The 23716-nt window shown below is 43.5% G+C and overlaps 1 protein-coding gene across 2 annotated transcripts in view; it reads right to left on the reverse strand.

Annotated features, from left to right (window-relative positions):
• Nucleotides 1-23716, reverse strand: part of ASAH2 (N-acylsphingosine amidohydrolase 2) — a 63829-nt gene that overhangs the window by 38170 nt on the left and 1943 nt on the right. The window contains exons 2-7 of one of the 2 annotated variants that reach the window (XM_027840682.1): nt 19441-19445; nt 17634-17797; nt 15228-15377; nt 10968-11144; nt 7144-7271; nt 6480-6557 (exon numbers count right to left, since the gene is read on the reverse strand). In XM_027840682.1, coding sequence (XP_027696483.1) covers nt 6480-6557; nt 7144-7271; nt 10968-11144; nt 15228-15377; nt 17634-17797; nt 19441-19445 — 702 coding nt within the window. Of the gene's footprint in view, nt 1-1902; nt 1937-6479; nt 6558-7143; nt 7272-10967; nt 11145-15227; nt 15378-17633; nt 17798-19440; nt 19446-23716 lie in introns of those variants that run through there. The other variant, XM_027840683.1, reaches the window with a different exon arrangement.

Genomic DNA, 23716 nt, shown 5'->3' on the forward strand with positions numbered 1-23716 from the left:
ATAAGATTCATTCATTTCCTCTTACCTTCCCCCAGCTCCCCTCCCCTGTAAGATCCTTTTCTTTTCTGTTTTTTTGTGAGATAATTTACCCCATTCTACCTTTCCCTTTCTCCTTCTCCTAGTATAATCACCTCTCACCCCTTAATTTTATTCTCCAGATATGACCCCTTCATCTTCAACTCACCCTGTGCCCTCTATCTATCTATCTATCTATCTATCTATCTATCTATCTATCTATATAATTTTTCCCTCCAACTGCTCTAATACTGACAAAGGTCTCATGAGTTACAAATATCATCTTTCCATGCAGGAATGTAAACAGTTCAACCTTAATAAGTCTCTTATGATTTCTCTTTCCTGTTTAACTCTTCATTTTCCACTTGAGTCTTGTATTGGAAAGTCAAATTTTCTATTCAGCTCTGGTCTTTTCATCAAGAATGCCTGAAAGTCCTCTGTTTCACTGAATAACCATTTTTTCCCCTCAAGAATTATACTCAGTTTTGCTGGGTAGGTGATTCTTGGTTGTAATCCTATCTCCTTTGACCTCCGGAATATTATATTCCATGCCCTGCGGTCCCTTAATGTAGAAGCAGCTAAATCTTGTGTTATCCTGATTGTGTTTCCACAATACTTGAATTGTTTCTTTCTGGCTGCTTGTAATATTTTCTCCTTGACCTGGGAACTCTGGAATTTGGCTACAATATTCCTAGGAGTTTTCCTCTGGGGATCTCTTTCAGGAGGAGATCGGTGGATTCTTTCCATTTCTATTTTGCCCTCTGGTTCTAAAATATCAGGGCAGTTTTCCTTGATCATTTCTTGAAAGATGATGTGTAGGCTCTTTTTTTGATCATGACTTTCATTTAGTCCAATAATTTTTAAATTCTCTCTCCTGGATCTATTTTCCAGGTCAGTTGTTTTTCCACTAAGATATTTCACATTGTTTTCTAATTTTTCATTCTTTTGGATTTGTTTTACAGTGTCTTGATTTCTCATAAAGTCACTAGCTTCCAATTGCTCTATTCTAATTTTTAAGGAAGTATTTTCTTCAGTAATCTTTTGGACTTCTTTTTCCATTTGTCCAATTTTGCTCTTTAGGGCATTCTTCTCTTCATTGGCTTTTTGGACCTCTTTTGCCATTTGGGTTAGGCTATTTTTTAAGGTCTTATTTTCTTCAGTATTGTTTTGGGTCTTCTTTAGCAAGCAGTTGACTTATTTTTCGTGATTTTCTTGCATCATTCTCATTTCTCTTTCCAGTTTTTCCTCTACTTCTCTTACTTGCTTCTCAAAATCCCTTTTGAGCTCTTCCAAGGCCTGGGACTGATTCATATTTTTCTTGGAAGTTTTGGATGTAGGAGCTTTGGCTTTGTTGTCTTCTTCTGGTTGTATGTTTTGATCTTCTTTGTCACCAAAGCAAGATAATATAGTCTGACTCTTTTTGCGCTGCTTACTCATGATCCCGGCCAATTACTTGAGTTTTAAACTCTTTGTTAAGGTAAGAGTCTGTTTCCAATGTGGAAAATGTACTGTCCCAAGCTTCGGGGGTTTGTACAGCTGTTTTCAGAGGTACTTCTAGGGACCTGTAAATTTTCAGTTCTTCCAAGGTGCTATGATAAGGGGTGAGGTGTTTCCTCTCCACCAGGACAACAAGCTCCACCACACCAGCATTCCTCCTTGCCCGAGGACTGCCCCTCAGAACTGTGACCCAGATCCAAGCACCGGAAAAGCAAGAGATTCCTGCCTCAGCCCTGACAAAGAGATCCCTGCAATCCCCCTCTGATCAGTTACTCGATTCCCCCTCAGTCTGTGGGCTGGAAGCTCAGAAAAAAGCTGTGGCCCCGGGCCACACTTTGTAGCTGAGACCTAGCTCCTCTCTCACTATAGTCACAGACTTTTCCCACTGACCTTCCACGTTGTCTTTGGCGTTCCTGGGTTGAGAAGTCTGGAAACCGCCACAGCTGCCTGGGATTCAGTCCTCTGAGGCCTGCTCCAGGGTCTCTGCAGCCTGCGCGCCCACACTGAACTGCGCTCCTCTCCCCGTCCGGCGCAATATACCTTTCCGATCAGCCATCCAGGTTGTCTTGGGCTGGAAATTTGTTTTACTCTGTTTTTTGTGGGTTCTGCTGCTTTAGAATTTGTTTAGAACCATTTTTTGTAGGTATTTGGAGGGGTTTGGGGAAGAGTTCTAGCAAGTCACTGCTTTCCCTCCGCCATCTTGGCTCCACCCCTGATCTAAATATTTTTAAAGAACATTTTCTTGCTCTCTCTTTCTCTTCTGCCCTTGTGCTTTGCATTGAGATATTTGAATGGAGAAAAATAGTACATCCCTCAGTTCTAACACCTGTTCAGTCTATACCCTAGAGTGCCCCCAAAAAATCCAGAGACTAATGGAGGACATATTTTACCAGCCCCTGGAGCAAGAGAGAAAAAATAGGTAAAACCTGGAGTTGACAACATGAAAAATGTCCATTGTACATGCAATCTCTTGAGAAAACCTTCTTCCTTGCCTCAAGAGACAGAGGTAATGGATTATAAATGCAGACACACTCTTTCTGCAACTCTAATTGGAAAACGAGTCTTAAACTCTTGGCTGAGAGTAAAGAACCCAAGCAAGGAACTTCATTCAGCAGGTAAGGACAACCTTTCTCTCTGGCTCCTTCCAAATGTATTGAGAACAGAGCTGAAGCAGATATCAGGGTCCCCTCCCAGCTCTGCGGACTAACCAACTTGGTGACATAGGGGAAAGCACATCACCTGTTTGGGCCTCAGCTTACTGCAATCCAAAAGGAAAGCTTTCTCTACCATTCCTTAGGTCCCAGGTCCCTTTCACTTATAACAATTCATATTCTAGGTTATCAGATTCTTTTTGGCTCTGACATTCTTATGTTCTCTCTTCTCAGGTCCTTCCCAGCTCTGATCTAAGGCCCCTGATGGCCTTGACCTTCCATGTTCTAAGGCCCCTCCAGCTCTGACATGGCGGGGTTCTATTATTCATCGGTGCTAATGCACAGGAACACGCTGTGATTTGTGTGAACAGTTACGGAGTGAAATCAGCAGAACAAGAACAATATATCTAAAGAATACAGGCTGTTACACACGACGTCAGTAAGAGGGGCTCCTGATCAACTTTACAGCAGCTCTTGGTTTTTGGAAAGAGATGGTGAGACATAACGCCCTGACCTCAGCAGAGGAGGGCCTAGGAAGAGAACGTCGTATGCATCACAGAGGCTGTTTCTGCGAGGTTGCTTTCTGAGTTAGTGGTGGCAGATCCACAGAAATCACTGGGATGTCACAACAGAAAGAAGGCATCAATAGAAACTGATTTTTAAAAAAGCCAGTCCGATCTAGCCGACTTCAAGAGCTAAAAAAATAAAAGTGAGGGTAGTCACTAAGCAAATCTACTCTGTCCAGGCTCAGGCAGCCTGCGCTATCTGTGGGCACCAGATGGGCTGAATTACTCAGTGACAGAGGTTGCTGTTTTGTGTTCCCAGAACCTCACTAAATAGACCCAAAGAGTGATTTTGATGAAGCGGTGAGAGACAATGGCAGGAATGTTACATTCAGAGGACCAGGTGGGTGATAGGAATAATGGAAAGCCGTCACCGAGTGCTCAGGAGCAGATGGAGAAGCTCGGCTCTCACCTCAGCCAACCCTGCAGCCTCCCTCAGAGTCTCTCATGGAGGTGTATAAAATGAGGGAAAAAACATCTGGCTGCTCTTTGGGCCCCTTTCTCACTTCATTCAATGATTCCAAGATAAACAGAAGAGCATAGTACTGCATGGACTTGGGCACTGAACAAAAGGTTAAAAGGAGCTGGTCAGTGCATTGGAAAGAGCTCTGGGTTGTGAATCGGAAATCCCAGGTTTGAGTCCTGAGCCCATCACTCGCCCAAAGACCCAAGACCAGCAAGTCTCTCTGAGCCTCAGTTTACTCATTGGCAAAATGGGATGAATATTTGCACTATCTACCTGTCAGAGTTATTTTGAAGATGAAAGGAGATAATTAACATGTATGAAAGTTCTTTATAGCTACAAAGCACTCTACAGGTGCAAGGAAAGAGGAACAGAGAGTTGGTGACGTAGAATAACCGTTAACAACTGGCATGGGCATTGTTCTTTATGGTCTGATGATTACTTAACACGTATGCTGCCGTCTGCAGTAGATGCAGCCAGAACTTGAGCTAACATGGATTACGACAAACAGAATACCCCATATGGCTCTCTAGGCTGCAAGACAGCTAAAGAAAAGAGGAGTCATTTTTTTTTTAGAGCGGGGAGCCCTATCTTGCCCAGATGAGAAATGCAGCGCTACCCCCGGGTCAATCCCGCCATCGATCGGCGCTGGATGGAAGCTGGGACAGGACATATATCTCCTCAGACTGTGCCTTATTTCTCATCCAGCTGCACTCATTCTAGATGCCTTTGACTTCACCATAATGCCCCCAGGGGCACCTTCCTAGTCCCTTTGCCCGTTCAGCTTTCTTTGGGGAATTGTGTTCTTCCTTAAGATTGTAAGCTCCTCGAGGGAGGAAGCTATCTTTTTTTCTGTATGTGTATCTTTAGCACTCAGCACAGTGGCTGGAACACAGCAAGCACTTTAGTAAATGTTCACTGACTTGCTGACTGACATAAACAAACAGGATGATTTTTGTTACTACCATGTTAAACTTAATATATCCTTTAAACAAATTGTATACAGCATATTTACAATTTCAGATAGAATCTTCCTTCATATATTAAAGTGGTCGTGTTTGTTGATTGTTTTTAAGTTCACAATAAAAAAGAAAATATTTTAAAATAATTACAGACTAGTAACTTGTCCCAGGACTGTTTCTATCTGAACTCCATTGAGGGGAAATGATACTATTAACAGCAACAGTAATAGCAATAGAAAGAAGCCATTTTGGTGTAGTGGATAGAGGGTTAGTCTTAAAAGCAAAAAGATCTGGTACATTGGAGGTACACTAGGTGGTACGCTGGCTCTAGAACCAGAGGCCCTGGGTTCAAATCCCACCTCTGACACTTACTGCCTTGTGACCTTGAGGTAGGTCACTTAATCTCCCTATGCCTCAGTTTCCTCATCTGTAGATAATAGACAAACTAGATCGCCTAATGGTGGATGGGCCCATCTGAGTTAGATTGTGAAGGGAAGGAAATTTGTCTTCCTTGACCCCTAGAGGAAGAGGCTGCTGCCTGCACATCAGGGTCCAGTGTCCTGACGCTGTGCCGAGATGCCCAGGGCTGGTTCTGACAGTGCTCCATCTAGGAGTTCCCTGGAGGATGCCCGTGGTGTTGTGAAGAGCATTCATGCCTTGGAGGCAAAAGACCCTGGTCAATGTTTGGTTCTTTCTCTTGCCAGCAAAGTCCCTTCATCTGTGTAGCAGGGATAAAAATAACTTCCCTGCTGACCTCACAGGTTTATAAGGACTATGTTTTGTAAACTGCTGAGTGATACAGAAAGGCAAGATAACATAATTATTATTGTAAAAAATTTGATGTGCAGTTGGATGGTGAAACCCTGGAGAGGCTCTTTCAGTATGTGTAGCCAGTAACAATGATAATGATAGCTAACAATTCCATAGCTCCTTAAAGTTAGCAAAGCACTTCCTATCCATGTGTTTTCTCATTTGACCAGATGTCGGACAGATGCTGCAAAGGACAGTGAGCTGGGCCCAGAATGGAGGAAGAGGAGGAAGAGAGAAGGCAGGTAGCCCGTGGGAAACTGCACAGTGATTTTAGTGACACCAAACTCCTCCTTGGGACAAGGGTCCATTTTTTTAAAAGCAATATTCTTCAGACGAGATATACAGCAGGTGCTTAATAAATGCTTGTTCATTCAGGGGAAAAAAGTTTTCCCCCCACATAAATGTGTGTGCTTTTCTTTTACCAGAAAACAAAACCTATATACCGATATGCATCTCCCTTTTCTGCCTTAGCTGTTGGAAAACTTCAAGAACCCAAATGGGTCCAGCTGGTCTATGACAGGAGCATGGGTCAGGTTCCCTGTTTCCTTTTAATGGCATCTCTTCGGTTTTATCTGAAATCATGGTGAGTTTATGTTTTATGTTCATTGAACATCATGCAAAAAAGGGAAGGGAGAGAGAAAGGAAGGGGGGAAATGACAACATGAAGGAGAGAGGGAGGAAGAGAGCAAATGGGAAGGAAGGAAAAGAAAAGAAGAGAAGAGGGGAGGAGAAAAGAGGGAAGAGGAAAGAACTGGAGAGACAAGAGGAGAGAGGAGGAGAGGAGAGAGGAGAGGGGAGGGGAGGAAAGTAGTGCTAAAAAAGATGAGGGGAGGAAGGAGAAAGAAAAGGAGAATAAATATAGCTTAAGTTTTTTCATTTTTTCAGAGATGGAGGGTTGACCTCAACGGTCTACGAGTTTGGCTGGATTCCTAGGCACCAAGAGATTATCACACACTTTTCATTTCGTAAAGAAGGATGATCTTTCCAATTTAAATGTGTTTCATTTTTTAGTAAGTACCTGATCAGCCCTAGGTCTTCTCCATTCAGATCCACCATCTTCAGGACCAACATTTCCTTATCCGTGTTGGCAGAATACCTGGTCAGTAAAAGAGAGTAAATGATCAGCTCAGTCAGTCCCCCTGTCTGAACTGAGCGGTCCAGAGTTGGACTTCTCCTGTCTAAAAGGGATGAATGGTGTGTGTTGACCATTGTGTTTCTGAAGATCTCACCACAGGAGTTGCGATGAAGAGCTGTAGCATTAATGTCCTCTACCAGTAAAGGAACGCTATTTCCTGATGTCATCGCTACAGCTGGTGTAGAAGATTGGGCTCTGACTTGAGTCTTGAAGAAAGAGACTGATTCCGTGTGTAAAAAGGTGGAGAAGGAGTGCGTTCCAGGCATAGGAGATGGCCTGAGCAAAGACGTAGAGATGGGAGATGGAGTGTCACGTGGAAGGAAGGAAGGGAGAGAAAGCCAGTGTGACTGGATTACAGTGTGCAGAGAGAGGAGAGATGTGCACTGAGGCTGGAAAGATAGGGTGAAGCCAGGTTATGCAGAGCTTTAAAAGCCAAACAGAGGAAGCTACATGTTATCCTAGAGTCAATAAAGTGCTTATTTTGCAGTTGGATGTTTGTTTGTTTGTTTGTTTTTAATTATTCTAGTTTCCACATTTTCCACCTCACCTGTTTCTCTCAGAGAGTGGATTCTGCAAGTAAGAATAAGGACTCCGGTTGATCTGGGCACCTTCCACGTTTCCCTTATTGACAAAGATCCTGCCTGGTTTCAAATTTCTATGTGCCATATCAATGCTCTGAGGATGTAAAGGAAAAAGACATTGTGTTAGCAACAATGGAAAAATAATCATAACTCAAATTTCCATAGCACTTCAAGGTTTGCAACAAATACTTTACTTCCAGAACAGAGGAGGGGGAGACAGAGTAGATCTGCTTACCTCCATTTTACAGATGAGGAAACTGAGGACCAGAGGGCATTAAGTAACCTCACCAAGGTCACACAGCTAATTAGCTGCAGTGCTGGACCCAGATCCTCCAATGCTAAAGCAGTTCTCTTTCTGCTAGACCAAGTACCATCCTCATAACAATCCTATGAGGCTGGGACTACAGGCAGGAATCTCTGCATCTTCTGGAGGAGGAAACTGAGGTTCAGCAAGATGAAGTGACTTGCCCAGGGTCACAAAGATGTGGAGTACTGAGGAAGGGACTGGAAACCTATCTTACACAAGAGTTCACCATTGCTTACCTCAATATGTAAAAGCTGAAAGCGCTAGCCATTGGACACTAAACAATCCTGAAAAATGAGGCATGACCATGAGAATAACCTGGATAATTAGGGTATTCAGCCTCAGGACTTGACTCTAGAGCAAGCCACCATCCTGCCACAGGCACACCCATGCATACGCACAAGCACGCACACACACACACACACACACACACACACACACTCCTAGCCTCACTTCAGATGTTGTATTTTCCAATAACAACTAAGCTCCTTAAGTGTAGCAACTGTCTTTCTTGCTTGTATTCTTATCTTCAATGCTTAGCATAGTGCCTAGCATATACTAAGCTCTTATTTAATGTTCGCTCTATATCTCCCCATTTCTCTATCTTTCTCCATCTATCTATCACCTATCTTTCCATCTATCCATCCATCTACCTATCTATCCTTCCACCTATCTATCTATCCATCTTTCCATCTACCTATTTTTCCATCTATCTCTGAAAGATGATGTGGCTTTATTGAGTCTTCCTTCAGCAGCTAATAAGATAGTGTTATGTCATCAAAATGGAGCCCTCAGAGGTAAGAAGTTAAAATCCAATGAAGATATCAGAGACTTTTTTGGTAATCACCCAGCTATCATATTTGTAATGGTAAGGAAACCCTATGATAAAGAAGCTTACCGGCACGGTATATTCTGGGTCTGGAATCAAGAAGACTTGAGTTCAAATCCAGCCTCAGATACTTACTAGCTATGTGACCTTGGGCAAATCACTCAACTTTTATTTTCCTCATTTTCCTCAACTGAGAAATAGGGATAATAATAGCACCTACTTCCCAGGGTTGTTGTCAGGATTCAATGAGATAACAGGGATAAAGTGCTTTTGCAAACTAGAAGGCACTGTGTAAATACTAGCTATTGTTACCATCATTATTGTTATTATTAAAGAGACCCCAGGAGCCCTCTCACCCAAACTGCATCAGAGCAGAGTTAACTCTACAATACTCCCAAGTGGTCATCCAGTCTTTGGTGAAAGGTGGTGAAGAACTGGGAATGGGACCACAGGAGCCTTGGCTGAATGAACTGGGATTGTGGAGTCTAGAGGGGAGAGGATGCAGAGGAAGATGGCGGCTGTGCCTGAGGACCTGGAGGGCGGTCCTGGGGAAGAGCAATTAATGAAACTTGCTCTAATTGGGCTCCAAGGCCTAAGTTATGAGCAAAGAGTAGAAGGTACAATGAGGCAGATTTAACATGATTTAAGAGTTTCCTACCAATTAGGTAGGTACATGGTCCGGGCTGCGCTTTCCTTGGTATCAGGAACTGCCAGTGTAGGTCAGAACTGCAATTTCTTGTCTTAGAATTGCCTAGAACAGCAAGTGGATGAGTGGATGGTCCAGGGTCACTTAGCCAATAGGGGTCAGAGGTGGGATTTGAACCTAGATTTTCCTGATTTAAAGGTCAGCTCTCTATCTAACATACTAACTTGCCTCTCAATGACAACGAGAGCCATTCACAAATGGAAGGGGATGACTCAGTTGGTGACGAGTTCCCCATCACTGGAAATCTTTGAGCAGAAGCTGAAGGCTCATTTGTCAAGGCTATTAGAGAAGGGATTTCCGGATTACATGCCCAGAAGAGGTGGCTCCTAATAGTGTTGCACAGAGTGCTGGATGACTAGGTAAAAGAGGCCATTCTTTGCCTCATTTCTTTCCTAGTCTTAATCACTGAATGGGTGTTGCTGTGAAAAACCCTAGCTTGAAAAGGCCAACGTCTCCCACTGCATCCAGGGCCATCTCCAATCATCCTGATCCACATCTTATCTCTGGACCCAGATGGCTCCAGAGGAGATAGTGAGGCTGGTGACTTTGCACAGCCCTCCTCACTTAAATCCAATTCATTTGCATGTCATGGCATCACCTCCCTGATGTCATGGTCCTACTTGAGAACAAAGGACAAACAACAGCTAGACTTGCAATCATGATGCCCTAGGCTCCAATCCTACCACTAACACTAGCTGTGTGACCTTGGGTAAGTCACACTCCCAACCTCGTTTTGTTCCTCTGAAAATGAGAGGATTCGGGCTAGACGGCTTCCAATGTCTCTTCCAACACTTGATCCAGGATCTCGTGCTCCAGTGATTCCTCTGAGGTCTCTGGCAATTCTGAGAGTCTGGGGGTCCCTCACTATCCCCCTCTCACCCACAGAAGTGCCCAGCCCTGGTTCTCAGAAGCTGGGTGGAGGGTAGGAAGTGGGGAAAGGACTGCAGTCTACAGACTAGCTGCCATCACTCAGGAAGGAGGAGGGAAGCCTTCCTGGCCAGTTCAGAAGGAAGGACCCAGGCCCACCAGGTTCACCCCTTCCTCCCTCTCCAGGCCATCGACCAGGCCCCCACTCCCCTCTCAGCTCCCTTCATGGGTTAGCTTTCCCTTCTGAAAAGTAAGCTCCTTAAAGGCAGGGACAGCTTCCTTCTGCGTGTATCTGTGCTCCCAGCAAGTGCCATGCTTGGCGCCTGACTGTTGCTCAGTCACGTCCAATTCTTCGTGACCCCACGGACCACAGCACAGCTATACTGCCCATGGGATTTCTTGGCAAAGATACTGGAGTGGTTTGCCATTTCCTTCTTCAGTGGATCAGGACAAAAAGAGGTAAAGTGACTTGCCCAGGATCACACAGCTAGTAAGTGTCTGAGGCCAGATTTGAACTCAGATCTTCCTGACTCCAGGCCCAGTGCTACTGAGCCACCTAGCTCTAGTGAGTACTTAGCAAATGCTTGTTGATTCCTGCCCTTTGGACCTGGCCTCTGCTTATCTGTTTACAATGCAAATAACCACCTCATAACACATATCTGTAATTTAACTTAGCTGAAGCCTCCAAGTCTAGGTCGGGTCTAACAAGTAAGTCATCCTGCTCCCCGACCCCTCTACTCCAAACACAGACAGGAGGAGCAGAGAACAAGCATCTGAGTCACAGTCAGAGGACCAGGGTTCTCATCACGCTCTGTCACTTATTAGATTTGTCGTCCTAGGTGTGGCACTCAGTTTCCTTGTCTAGAAATCGAGGAAGCTGGCCTAGGTAATCTCTCGTCTTCCCTGTCCCCTCTCCCCACTTCGGAGATGGGTCTGTGATTTCATCAGTGTGGGGAGCTTCCAATGTGGAAGCATCTCTCCCCCTATACAGATCAGCAGCTGTCTTTGGCTTAAAGCCTAGGAAGGGGAAAGGACGGGGAAGGGAAAAGCCAGCTGGGGCTGACTCGGGGAGTCCTTCACCTACCTTCACGATGCCATCCACGATGAACTCAAAAGTCCTTCTGCTAAAGCCTTCGCTGGAAAGCACAAAGATGGTGTACTGGAAATAGCCGGCAGGCCCTGAGTGCGTGTGAGTGCCACTCAGAACCACGTTCTCCTGCGTGTACAGGTCACCGTATTGATTCTGCAGCCTCCTCAGCACCTTCGTGGGAAAATCCAAGCCACAATAGGGACATAAAACAAATGAACAGTTGGAGGAGGGGGTTAAAGTTTACATTCTTGACCCCCAAACCTCAAAATCCGGAACAGTACCTCCTTTCCCTTTGCCGTGCCAGGCCACCCAGCTCTTCAGGGCATGGCTCTTTCTACTACACCACTGTACCTCTCTATGGCCATACTTTTAATCAGTCAACCAGTCAATCCAATTTATTGAAGTCCCCTTGGGCATCTATACTCAGAAAGGTTTGAGGCCCTGGGTTTGAATCCCACTTCACTACCTGTTTATCCTTCAAAAAATCAATTCACCATTCTTGGTCTCAGCTGTAAAATAGAAAGATTAGATTAGAGAGCCTCGGAGGTCCCTTCTAGCTCAGAAACTCCAATGCCATATGATCATTCTGGCCCAAATTATGCAGAAAGGACTTTGTAAATCTTCAGGGAGCTTACATTAGTAAGCTTTATTTTATTTTATATTATTAGTATTAGCAACATTAGCTTGGAAGGAAAGAAAGGGGAAGGGTGCAACCATGCTTGAAGAGATTAAGTAACTTCCCCAAAGTCCCACCAGAAATATCAGAGGAGGATTTGAACCTGGTTCTCTGACTCCAAAACCAATGTGCATTCAATCAGCAAGCATTTATTAAATACCTACTGTGGACAGGCCCTGTGTTGGACCTCGAGGATAAAAGTCAATGAGAGATTCTTTGCCCTCGAGGAGTTCACATTTTACCAGGATAAGACGACGCCATTGGTTAATGTTGGAACTCAGTTTTTCTGGAAGGATTTTAAACCATATAAGATCCGGAGGAGAAAATGGTGGCAAGTGTATACCTTTTTGACTATTCCAAGAGTTAAGCTTTACAGATGGATAGATGATTGGATGGATGGATGGATGGATGGATGAATGGATGGATGGATGGATGGATGGATGGATGAATGGATGGATGGATGGATGGTTGGCTACTTAGCTGGCTGGCTGGCTGGCTGGATGGATGGATGGATGGATGCATGGATGCATGGAAGGACAGATGGATGGATGGACAAACAATAAAAACATAACAAAAAGGCCCAAAACACACCAGGGAAATGTTTTTATAAGCTGTAACTTCTGGAATAAAAGTGACTTGTAAGCAAAAGTAAGTTGGTCAGGTATAGAAAATTTTAGAAAAAGTTAACTGGCGAAATTAAAAATCCAAGAGAAGGGCTCTAGAGATGCCCATCTCAGTTTCTATGAAATAAGAGAGCAAAGTAGCCTGTGATTATTTTCTATTTCTTTGTTTTTCAATTTCAGTCTTTTCAGGTATTGAAATATTTTGCTGTTCACTCCAAACTCGGCATCATGCATAAGGAACATTTTCTTTATATTAATGCAGTTCAACAGCTTGAGGTAGACTGTTTGCCAAGAGTCCCAAAGCTGCAAACTTCTTTATAAGGATGATTATATAAGTAATGAACAGTTTGGGCCTTAGGAGGTAGACTGAGGAAGGATTCCTTGTGAGCACAGGAGTTTGACCAAGGAAAGAAAGGCTTGTCCTAATGTTCCAGGTTGAGTGTGAACCCATCGGAATGAAAGGATTTGGAGTCATATCACCAGGCTTGGAGAGAAAAGACCTGAGTTCAAGATCATAGATGAGCTGTCCAACCTGGAAGAAGTCTCCATTTTCTTCTGTTTAAAAGAAGGGAGTCAGATAAGATGGCTCCTGACGGTATCCCTGTCTGCTCTTTACCTTGACATAAACAAACCTTGCCAGTGTGACTCCAGCCAACCTTTCCAGACATTTCACAAGCATCGGTATTCCTGCCAAATTAGCCTGCTCACTTTTCCCAGCTCCAAATCTGCACCTTCGTCCTGACTGTTAGCCCTCATGCCTGAAATAGATTGCCTCTTCCAGTCACCATCCTAGAATCCTTAGCTTCTCCCAAGGCTCCACCAGGCTGTATATAAGGTGACTCCAGGCAGGACAGCCTCCTTAAGGGTCGTCTTCTCTCTAACAACCCCCATACAAAGCATGAGGGTTCTGCCCAGTGTATAAATGCTTACTCCATGTTGGGTGGAACTAATTTCCTCTTCTCCCCGTATTTCACTGTATGCAAAAGACTGTTCTCCGTCTCCTGTACCAAGTGGCAGACTCCCCTCTTACAAATATTCACTCATCCACTCAGTTGTCAGAGTCTGTCCTGCCTACTGGTCACAGAGGAGGGAAAACTCCTTCCAAGAGGCATTTTTTACCAAATCTATGCATATATTCCCCAAATGCTCCAAATCGGGGGAGGGGGAGTGGTGAACCATTCTTGTAAGATTGGAAAGCATAGGATGATGGAGCTGTATTCCTCGTAAAGGTCATCCAGGCAGCCCCATCATTTTGCAGAGAAGGAAACGGAGGCCAAGAAAGATGAAGGAATTTGCCCACGGTCTCACTGGGACAGAACAGAGACTGTAATGTAGGTCTCATTCCTCATTTTAAATGTTCTTTACAAACTTAACTATAATCAACAAACAACCATTTCAAGTCTCTCTCCACGCGTCTGCCTCTGCCTCGCAGTCTCCCTTACCAGAGGCGTCTGAAGACAAATCCTCCTTCCAGTCCTGCTTCTTACCCATACTGGCAGTGCCATGCTGGGAGAGTCGCTTAACCTCTCAATTCCCCTGAACACTTATCTAAGCCTATGGCCGAGTGGTAAAGGTCATTTCCTCATAAGGAATGACTTTCCCATGAAATCACTGGTCTGGTGAAAAACAGATTAAAAAAAGGCTGGAGCTCACTGATATTCTTGGAATTCTCCGGGATGGGAGGAATTTCACACTTAGGAAGGTGCTTGCCTCCTTGTTGCTCCTGAATATGACATTCCTCCATCTCCTGAATCCAGGCACTTTCTCACGCCTAGAATCCTCTCCCTTCTCATCTCTACCTCCTGCTTCCCTAACTTCTTCCCAGTCCCCGCTGAGACCTCACCTTCTGCAAGAAGCCCTTCTTGATTTCCTCTTCATTCTAGCGCCTTTCCTCTGCTGAGGAACTCGAGTTGATTCATTTCTTTTATATGCAAGGCAGGACCTGTTTCTTTTTGGTTTTGTATCCCTCACACCTAGAATAGTGCCTGGCACACAGTAAGTGCTTAATACTTGCTTATTGATTGGGAGATATGAACCATGTAATACTTAGACTTGTACAAATATCTCCCCCATTCGAGCATAAGCTTGAAGGCAAAGACTTTCACTTCTGTCTTTATCTCCCCAGGCTTAGAACCATGTTTGGTGTGTTGGAGACCCCTAAAAAATGCTTATTAACTGACTGATTGGTCCGTTGTTCTGAAGCACTCACAACGTGCGAGTAGTAATGGTAGGACCAGTGTCTACCAGAGTCCTTGTTAGGAGGTTAGACTTGAGTGTTTGTTTGCTGTAAAGGCAAGGAAGCCTTCCTGAGACTTGGTTGGTCTCCAGCAGGGGCGTGGAATTCAAATAGAAAACTGAAGGAGGCATTAACCCTGTACAAGTATCCCCACTGCTGCATATTGTCTTAGAAAAGCACACAGTCACATTATCTGTGTTCTATTGTATTTTAATTTCTTTTGTTCAATGTTTCCCAATTCCATTTTCATCTAGTTCAGGCTTCATTTCTGGAGCATTATGGGCCACGTGGAGCCGGCAGGTCACTTTGCTTGCCAGCTGGTCCAGAGGGCCCAGGATCAAGCCATCAGGACAACTTCCTCGTTTCTTGAAAGCACAGAAGAGGCAAGCGCGTGAGGACTCAGCCTCTCAGCTTTGGGAGAAGTCGCATGGCCGTGCAAGTCACATACACAGCAGAGAGGCTTCTGTGTGGAGAGGCAGGTACCACAACTACCTGAACCAATGCTGTATCCTTGCTGAGTATCCTTACCCTGCTATAGCCAAGCAGAACTCCTTTGGTTACCGATTAGACAGCCTATGCATGTCACATGTTTCATGGAATCTAGATCCCAAGGAATGCCCACTCATAGCTGAACCTAGTCTAGCTTCAGTTTGAAAGATAACCCTATGGATAAATAATGTATTCATTTTTCTTCTCCTAAAGGGGAGGTATTTTCTTACCTCGAGCCTAACTCGCTGGGACACCATGCCAATGTCGATGCTGACAAACACCACTCGCTTTGAGGCATCTGGTTCAGCCAGGATAAAAGCCCTGCTGTAGAGCCGGGTGAGAATCCCACGAGCTGTCTGGCCCGCCTTGGCATAGCCCATCTGGAGAGGAACAGAAGCAAGTTACCCATCTCTGAGAGATCCAGGGAATCCAAGAATCCAGATTTGGATGGCAGCCAAAGACCACACAGCCCAACCACCAGAGCATGCATCTCCCATCTCCAACAAAGGTTAAGCTGGTCCCTGCTTGGAGACATCGTGATGGAGAATGCCTTTTTGAGACAACTCTAGGTAGGACGTTTTTCTTTAGGCTACATCTCTAAATCTCCTTCTCTGCATCTCCCAGTCATCATTCTTGGTTCTGCCTTCCGAAGCCAAGTAGAGCAATACTGCTCCTTCTTTATGGCAGCTTTTCCATGAAACTGGAAGAGACATGAGAGGCCATTGGGTTCAACCTCCTCATTTTACAGATGCAGAAACTGAGGCACAGAAAGTTTACATGACTTTCACAAGATCACATGGCTAGTGAGAATCTAAAGTGGGATTTGAACCCAGGTCTTCCTAACTCCAAGCCCAGCGTTCTATCCAATATACCAAGCTGCCTCATGCTGTTTTATATGTCTTCTCTTCTCCGGGTTAAACATCACCAGTTCCATATGCGGGATCATCCACACAGATTGTGTGTATGTACATGTGCTCCCCCACATAAATCTACTCATGAGAGAGCAAGGTCAGCTGTCTAACCCCCTCATCTCAAAATATGTGACAGTACCCAGGGTGTTGCCCAGGTCACCTGGATCCACTTTTTTACCCCTGACAAGTGGTGTTTTCTCAAACTTCATATTCCCAGGTCCTTTATAGCACAGGCTGCAACCAACAACCTTTGTAGTTTAGAGAGTTAAGCAGAAGCAGGGAGAGATAGCTACTGGACAACCTATTCACCTCCCAGAGGCCGTGTGGCCTAATGGACAGGACACTGGACTTAGAGTCAAGGAGAACTGGTTTTGAATCTCATCCCAGACACTTCTAGCTGTGTGACCCTGCACAAATCACTCAACCTCTCTGAAACTCAGGCAGGTTTATTCCTCTGTAAAAGGGGAATATTTAAAGCCCTTACTTCACAGGGCTCTTATGAGGGTCAAATGAGATCATGTTTATAAAGTGCTAATGAAATGCCAACTATGATTTTTTATTATTATTACCAGTCCCCTGGGGACACGAGTGCCTTCAAAACCCAACTCAAGCACCATCTTTTACGTGAGGCCTGTCCTGATTCCTGCCCCTCTCCGTCGCCATCTTTTATCTATCTTATATATACATGTGCCCCCACTCAGATAGAAGGTCCAGGGACTGTTCATCTTGGTCTTTGTATCCCTGGCATCCAGCAGAAACAGGACCCGGCACACAGGAGGCTCTTACCAGATGCTTGTTAATTGCTTGATGTCCTGTGGCCATTTAGATGGGATGGTGGATGATGGGTTGACTTTCCAAAGAAATCATTGGTGAATAAAAGATTCTCCCACCTTTACAGTAACAATTAGATCTATTCCTATGCAGAATAGGCTGTCTCTGGAAGTAGTGGGATCCCCATCACCTGAGGTCCCAAGCAAAAACCGGATGACCAGTTGTCAAGGATGCTCCAGGAGGAACTCTAGGCAGCTAAGTAGCACAATGGAGAAAGCACTGGACCAAGAGTCAGTAAGACTGCAGTTCAAATCCTGACTTAGATGATTACTAGCTCTGTGACCTGGGCAAGTCACTTGGATGCTCTGATCCTCAGTTTCCTCATCTGTAAAATGGGAATGATAATAGCACCTACCTCTTAGGATTGGTGCAAGGACCAAATGAGATCCATAAAGGACTTTGTATACTTTGAAATCCTATATAGATGTTAGCTGTTGTTATTATTATTACTGTTATTATTCATTATTACTTGGGACTAGATTGAACTTAATGGGCACTGAGGTGCCTACCACTCTAGGACTCTGGAATTAATCTGTCCACAGTGAGAGACATCAGTGAGGTAATAGAAAAGGGTAGTTCTGTGTGCTGGTGTAGAAAGAAATCTAACACAGCTACAGCTTTGCTGGAGGTGATCCTGACCTCTCAACAGAGAGCTCTCATACAGCATCTGGCAGTCCAACTTGGCTAAAAATTTGAGTCTAATGACAGAATGTGTCTGTCTCTCAAGGACTAGCCCATCCCAATTTGGAAAGACGTCCCTCAGTTTGCCAGAGAATAATGAATTTTTTCAGCTCCAGGAGTGCCCCGTCTCTGGGGATAGGGAGAATAACTCCACCAACAAAGTCAGATCTTGAGGCATTGCATGAAGTCTGCAAGCGGCAGGGGCATTCCTACCAAGGGGATGTCTGCCACTTGTCCCGTGCAGTCAGCTCGCCCGACACCAATATGATAGCCACTGAAGTTCTGGAATACAGGAGGACCCTGAGTGGTGGTTTTTGAAGGACCATGGGTGACTGGAGGCTGTTGGGTGGATAGAGGACCTTGGGTTGTTGAAGTATCTTGGATGGTTGAAGAATCTTGGGTGGCTGTGGGGCCCTGGGTGGCAAGAGAACCGTGGCCTGTTGAGTATAAATATAGAGCAAAACATTGCAGAGAACATGCTGCAGTGAACACTGAGTGAGTATTTAAGCCCTCTCCATGGTTGGCTCATGGACTTAAGACACACAAGTTATGATTTTATGCAATCTCTCACATCGAAGCCAGTCGGGTGAGTGATAACTGCAGGCATCCAATAAACAATGTAATTTTTTTCCCAACTGAGAGCTAAGCAAAGTCTTTTATTTCTTGGATGGGAAATTATTTCTCAAGCCCAAGGAAAACAGAAGGGTACCATGGAGTCAGACAATCTGGGTTCAGATCCCGGCTCTATCATTTACTGCCTGGGTGATGTGAAATCACTTAACTCCTCAGGGACTCACTTTTCTCCCCTAGAAAATAAAAGGATGGGAGTAGATCGTCTGCAAAGTCCCTACTGACTCTAAAGCTAAGATCCTAAGTCATTTCCCTTCCTTGGGCCTACAATTAAGAAATGAGGGAGGGTGGTTCCTTTTGGTTCCAAATATCTAATTCTATGCTCCATTTTCCTTCTTCCCACACCTGATTAAGCTCATCCTCTGTGGTTCAGTATTCCAGTCCCTCCACTCCATCAAAGCAAATCAATTTCCACTTTCCTAGAAAACAACCTGCCAAATCCCACCTCATCTCATTCTCTCCATCAATCATGCCCTCTCCAAGACCTCAGGAGCCACTCCAAAGCATATTTAGTGCTATGCTCCCCCTCCCTCCCTCCCTCCCTCTCCTCCTGGGGAGCAACAGCTCATGTTCCTGTCTCATTCTCAGGTTTACAAACTGCTTTCCACACAATGGCTGATAAAGTGGGTAGAGGGAAGAACTGTGATGCCACTGAGATGAGAGATTCTAAGGGGAGAAACTTCCTCCCACCTGCTCAGTGACCTAAAAAAGCCAAGGTCTCCCACTGCATCCTGCCTGTATGTATATGACATGTTTGGACCTGTGCTTTAGGAAAAGCACTTTAGTGGCAGAATGGAGGATGGATTGGAGAAGGGAGAGACAGGACATAGGCAGACCCCCCTAGCAGCTGTTGCCATAGTCCAGGCATGAGAGGATGGGGGGCATGTCGGAGGAGAGAAGGGGCCGTGTATAAAATCGATATCTGGCCAGATGGCTCCAGAGGAGAAAGTGAGGCTGGTAACTTTGCACAGCCCTCCTTCACTTAAATCCAATTCACTTGCAAGTCATGGCATCATCTTCCTTCAAGAACAATGCCCAAACAACATCCTGTGAGTAGTCCAAGATGCCCACTGGGGACCCAACTGGCCACTTCCAGTTGGGCAACTAATCTCTGTCCTCTCCTCTCCTCCCCTCCCAGACTGATTTTTTATTAGATAAAAAGGGCTATACCTTGGCTCATTTCTTAACCAGCCTTAATCACTGAATGGGCTTGCCTCAGTCAAAATGAGAACTCAGCTTAAAAAGGCCTGATCGAGATCTGGCCACTGGACCCAGATGCCTCCGGAGGAGAAAGTGAGGCTGGCGACCTTGCACAGCCCTACCTCATTTAAATCCAATTCACTTGTAAGTCATGGCATCACATTCTCTTCGAGAATGAAGGATAAACAACAATGACTTTTACGTAGGGAGCTATCTGGGATGCTCAGTCAGTATGTGCCAGAGTCAGGACTGGAACCCAGACAGTCTGTCAACAAGCATTTATTAAGTGCTTACAATGAATGATAGACTGCGCTAAGCACTGGGGAGACACACACACACACACACACACACACACACACACACACACACACACCCTGCTTTCAAGGAAGTCACATTCTACTGTCAACTTTACCTTTGCAATTTCTCTTAAACACTGCCCCTTCTCTCCTCTGACACACCCCCCATCCTCTCACGCCTGGACTATGGCAACAGTTGCTAGGGGGTCTGCCTATGTCCTGTCTCTCCCTTCTCCAATCCATCCTCCATTCTGTCACTAAAGTGCTTTTCCTAAAGGACAGGTCCAAACATGTCACATACATACACACTTACTCGATAAACTCCATTGGCTCTCTTATCACCTCGAGGATCAAATACAGAATGCTGTCTTTGGCATTCAAAGTCTTTCATAACCTGGCCACTTCCTACCTTTCCTTTTTTATATATTTAATTTTTATTTTTTTTAATTACATGTGAACAAAAATTTTTAACATTTGTCTTTTTTTATTTTGAATTTCAAATTTTCTTCCTCCTTCCAGACACTCCTCATGCCTTGAGAAGGCAAGAGATTTGAAACAGATGATAACCTGTGCAGTCATGCAAAGCATTTCCATATTTGCCACATTGCAAAAGAAAACACAGACCAAAAAAACAAGAATAATAAAGTTAAAAAGTATGCATTGATCTGCATTCAGACTCCATCAGTTCTTTCTCTGGAGGTGGATTGCATTTTTCTTTCTTTTTTTTTTAAATTTTCTTTACTTTATTCTGAGCTTAAGAAATAAAGCAAACATTTTCATCACATAGTAAAATAGAACAGAAAAAAATTGCACATGAAACTGCAAATCTATTACCTACAACTTGCTATTCCTTTTAAATATATAATAAAGTTATCACGTAAATTTCTCTTTTTTTCCTCCCTTCCCCCACCCTAGAAATGGCTACCATTAGACATAAATAGATATAGATAGATAGATAGATAGATAGATAGATAGATAGATAGATAGATTTATGTGTAAAACCATTCTATACATACTTCTGTTTATCAGTTCTTTCTCTGGATGCAGATAATGTCTTCTCTCATAGGTTCTTTGTAGTTAATTTGAGTGTTCGTTACAGCCAAAATGACTTACTTAAAGTTTGAAACAATATTGCCGTTACTGTAAACAACGTTCTCTTGATTCTGCTCACTTCACTTTTCATTTCATTAAAGTCTATGTTTTTCTAAGATCATCAAGCTCATCCTTTCTTATAGTATAGTAGTATTCCATCATGATCACACACTACAACTTTTTCAGCCATTCCCCAATTGATGGGCATCACTGCAACTTCTAGTTCTTTGCCTCCACAAAGAGAGCTGTTATAAATATTTTATAATACATAAATTCTTTTTCTTTTTCCCTAATCATCTTAGGAAGCAGACTTAGTAGTGGTATTGCTGGGTCAAAGGGTATAGGCAGTTTAATAACTCTTTGGACATAATTCTGGCTTGTTTTCCAAAATAGTTGGATCAGTTCACACTAGCAAGGTATTAGCGTCCCAATTTTACCACATCCTCTCCAACATTTGTCACTTTCCCCTTCAATCATTTTAGCGAATCTGTTAGGGGTAAAATAATATCTTAAGGTTGTTTTAATTTGCATGTCTGTAATCAATAATGATTTTGAGCATTTTTTATGACTACAAATTGTTTTGATTTCTTTGTTGGAAAACTCTGTTTATAGCCTTTGAGCATTTATCTATTGGGGAATAGCTTATATTCTTATAGATTTGGCAAAGATCTTTATATATTTGAGATATGAGACCTTTATCTGAGAAATTGTCTATAAAAAATTTTTCCCAATTTTCTGCTTTCCTTCTGATTTTGGTTCCATTTGTTTTATTTGTACAAAAATGTTTTAATCTAATGTAAACAAAATTATCAATTTTATACTTCACTCGGCTCTCTACCTCCTATTTATTCATAAATTGTTCACCTATCCATAAGTCTGATAGGTAATAATGCTCCATGTTCTTCAAATTTTCTTGTAATATCTCTCTTTCTATCTAGGTCATGTATCTATTTTGATCTCATTTTGGTAAATATTTTGGTAAGATATTGGTCTATGCCCAATTTCTGCCAGACTGCTTTCCAGTTTTCCCAACAATTTTTACCAAATAATGAATCCTTATCCCCAAAACTTAAGTTTTTACATATCAAACACAAGGCTACTATATTACTGTCTACTCTGTTCCACTGGTCTATGTTTCTATTTCTTTGCCAGCACCAGATAGTTTTGATAATTATTGCCTTATAATATAGTTTAAGATTTGGTACTGTTAAACTCTTTTCTTTACATTTTTTCATTAGTTTCTTTGATATTCTTGATTTTTTTGTTCTTCCAAATGAATTTTGTTATTGTTTTTTTCTAATTCAGTAAAAAAAAAAGTTTTGGTGATTTAATTGGGATGGCATTGAATATATAAATTAGTTTAGGTAAAATTATCGTTTTTATTATATTAATCCTGTCTACCCATAAACAATTAATATTTCTTCATTTATTTATATCTGATTTTATTTGTATAACAAACTCTTTATGATTTGGGAATTGTCTTAGATCATTGTATTGCTGCGACTAGCTAAGTCATTTGCAGTTGATCACTGTACAATATTGCTGTTACTGTGTACGATGTTTTCCTGGTTCTGCTCACTTCACTTTGAATCAGTTCATGTAAGTCTTAACAGGTTTTTCTGAAAGCATCCCACCCATCATTTCTTATAGCACAATGGTGTTCCAACACAATCATATACCACAACTTGTTCAGTCATTCTCCCATTGATGGGCTTTCCCTCAATTACCAATTCTTGGCCACCACAAAAAGAGCTGCTATAAATGTTTTTGTACATATAAGTCCTTTCCCTTTTTCCTTGATCTCTTCAGGATACAAACCTAGTAGTGGCATTGGTCCTCCTACTTTTCCAAGATTCTTTCCCCTTACTCTCCAACATGTACTCTTCCATCCAATGACTCTGGCCTCCTGCCTGTTCCGTGAACGAGACCCTCCATCCCAGGCATTTGCACTGGCTGCCCCCATGCCTGGCATGTTCTCCCTCCTCATCTCTATCTCTTAGCTTTCCTGACTTCCTTTCAATCCCAACTAAAATCCCACCTTCTCCAGGAAGTTTCTGCATTCTAGCGCTTTCCTCTGTGACTTGTTTCCTACTCATCCTGACAATAGCTTGTTTGTATATATTTGGTTGCTTGTTGTACCCCCCATTCAGCTGGGATCACCTTGAGAGAAGGGATGGGCATTTACCTTTCTTTGTATCCCTAGCAATTAATATAGTGCCAAGCATATATTGTTGTTGTTCAGTCATTTTAGTCATGTCTGACTCTGTGACCCCATGGAGGGAGGGAGGGGACTCAGTTCTTGGCAAAAATACTGGAGTGGTTGGCCATTTCCTTCTCCAGCTCATTTTACAGATGAAGAAACTGAGGCAAACAGGGTTAAGTGACATGACCAAGGACACACAGCTAGTGAGCGTCTGAGGCTAGATTTGACCTCAGGAAGATGAGTCTTCCTGACTCCAGGCCCAGCACACTATCCACCGAGTCACCTCGCTACTCCCTTCTAACACATAGTAGGTACTTAAATGTTTATTCACTGATTGCCCGTAAGTAATTGTGTACATAAAAGGTTTGAGTGGAAGGTAATGTCAGAGAGAAGGAATTGGGGTTTGAGGGAGAAGGACTGGGAAAGGCTTTCTTCTGAAGGTGAGATTGAAGAATCTGAGAGGCTAAGGAGAGGAAGAAGAGTATTCCAGGCATGGAGGACAGCCATGGAGAGGGCATCAAGGAGGAAGCCAGAGTAGATGGATCAGTGCGTGGCAGGGAATAAAGTACAAGGAGATTAAAAGGTAGGAAGGGGCTGGGGAAGAGCTCCCAGTGTCAAACAGAGGATTTTACCCTTGACCCTGTAGGTAACAGGGAAATACTAGAGTTTATTGTGGGTAGTTGGGTGGCACAGTGGATAGAGTGCTGGGCCTGGAATCAGGAAGACCTGAGTTCAAATCCAGCCTCAGACACTTCCTAGATGTGTGACCCAGGGCAAGTCACTTAATCGTGTTTGCCTCAGTTTCCTCATCTGTAAAATGAGCTGGAGAAGGAAATGGCCAACCACTCCAATATCTCTACCAAGAAAACACCAAA

This window comes from Vombatus ursinus, unplaced genomic scaffold (assembly GCF_900497805.2).
Source record: "Vombatus ursinus unplaced genomic scaffold, bare-nosed wombat genome assembly UNPS02014847.1, whole genome shotgun sequence".
NCBI lineage: Eukaryota > Metazoa > Chordata > Mammalia > Diprotodontia > Vombatidae > Vombatus > Vombatus ursinus.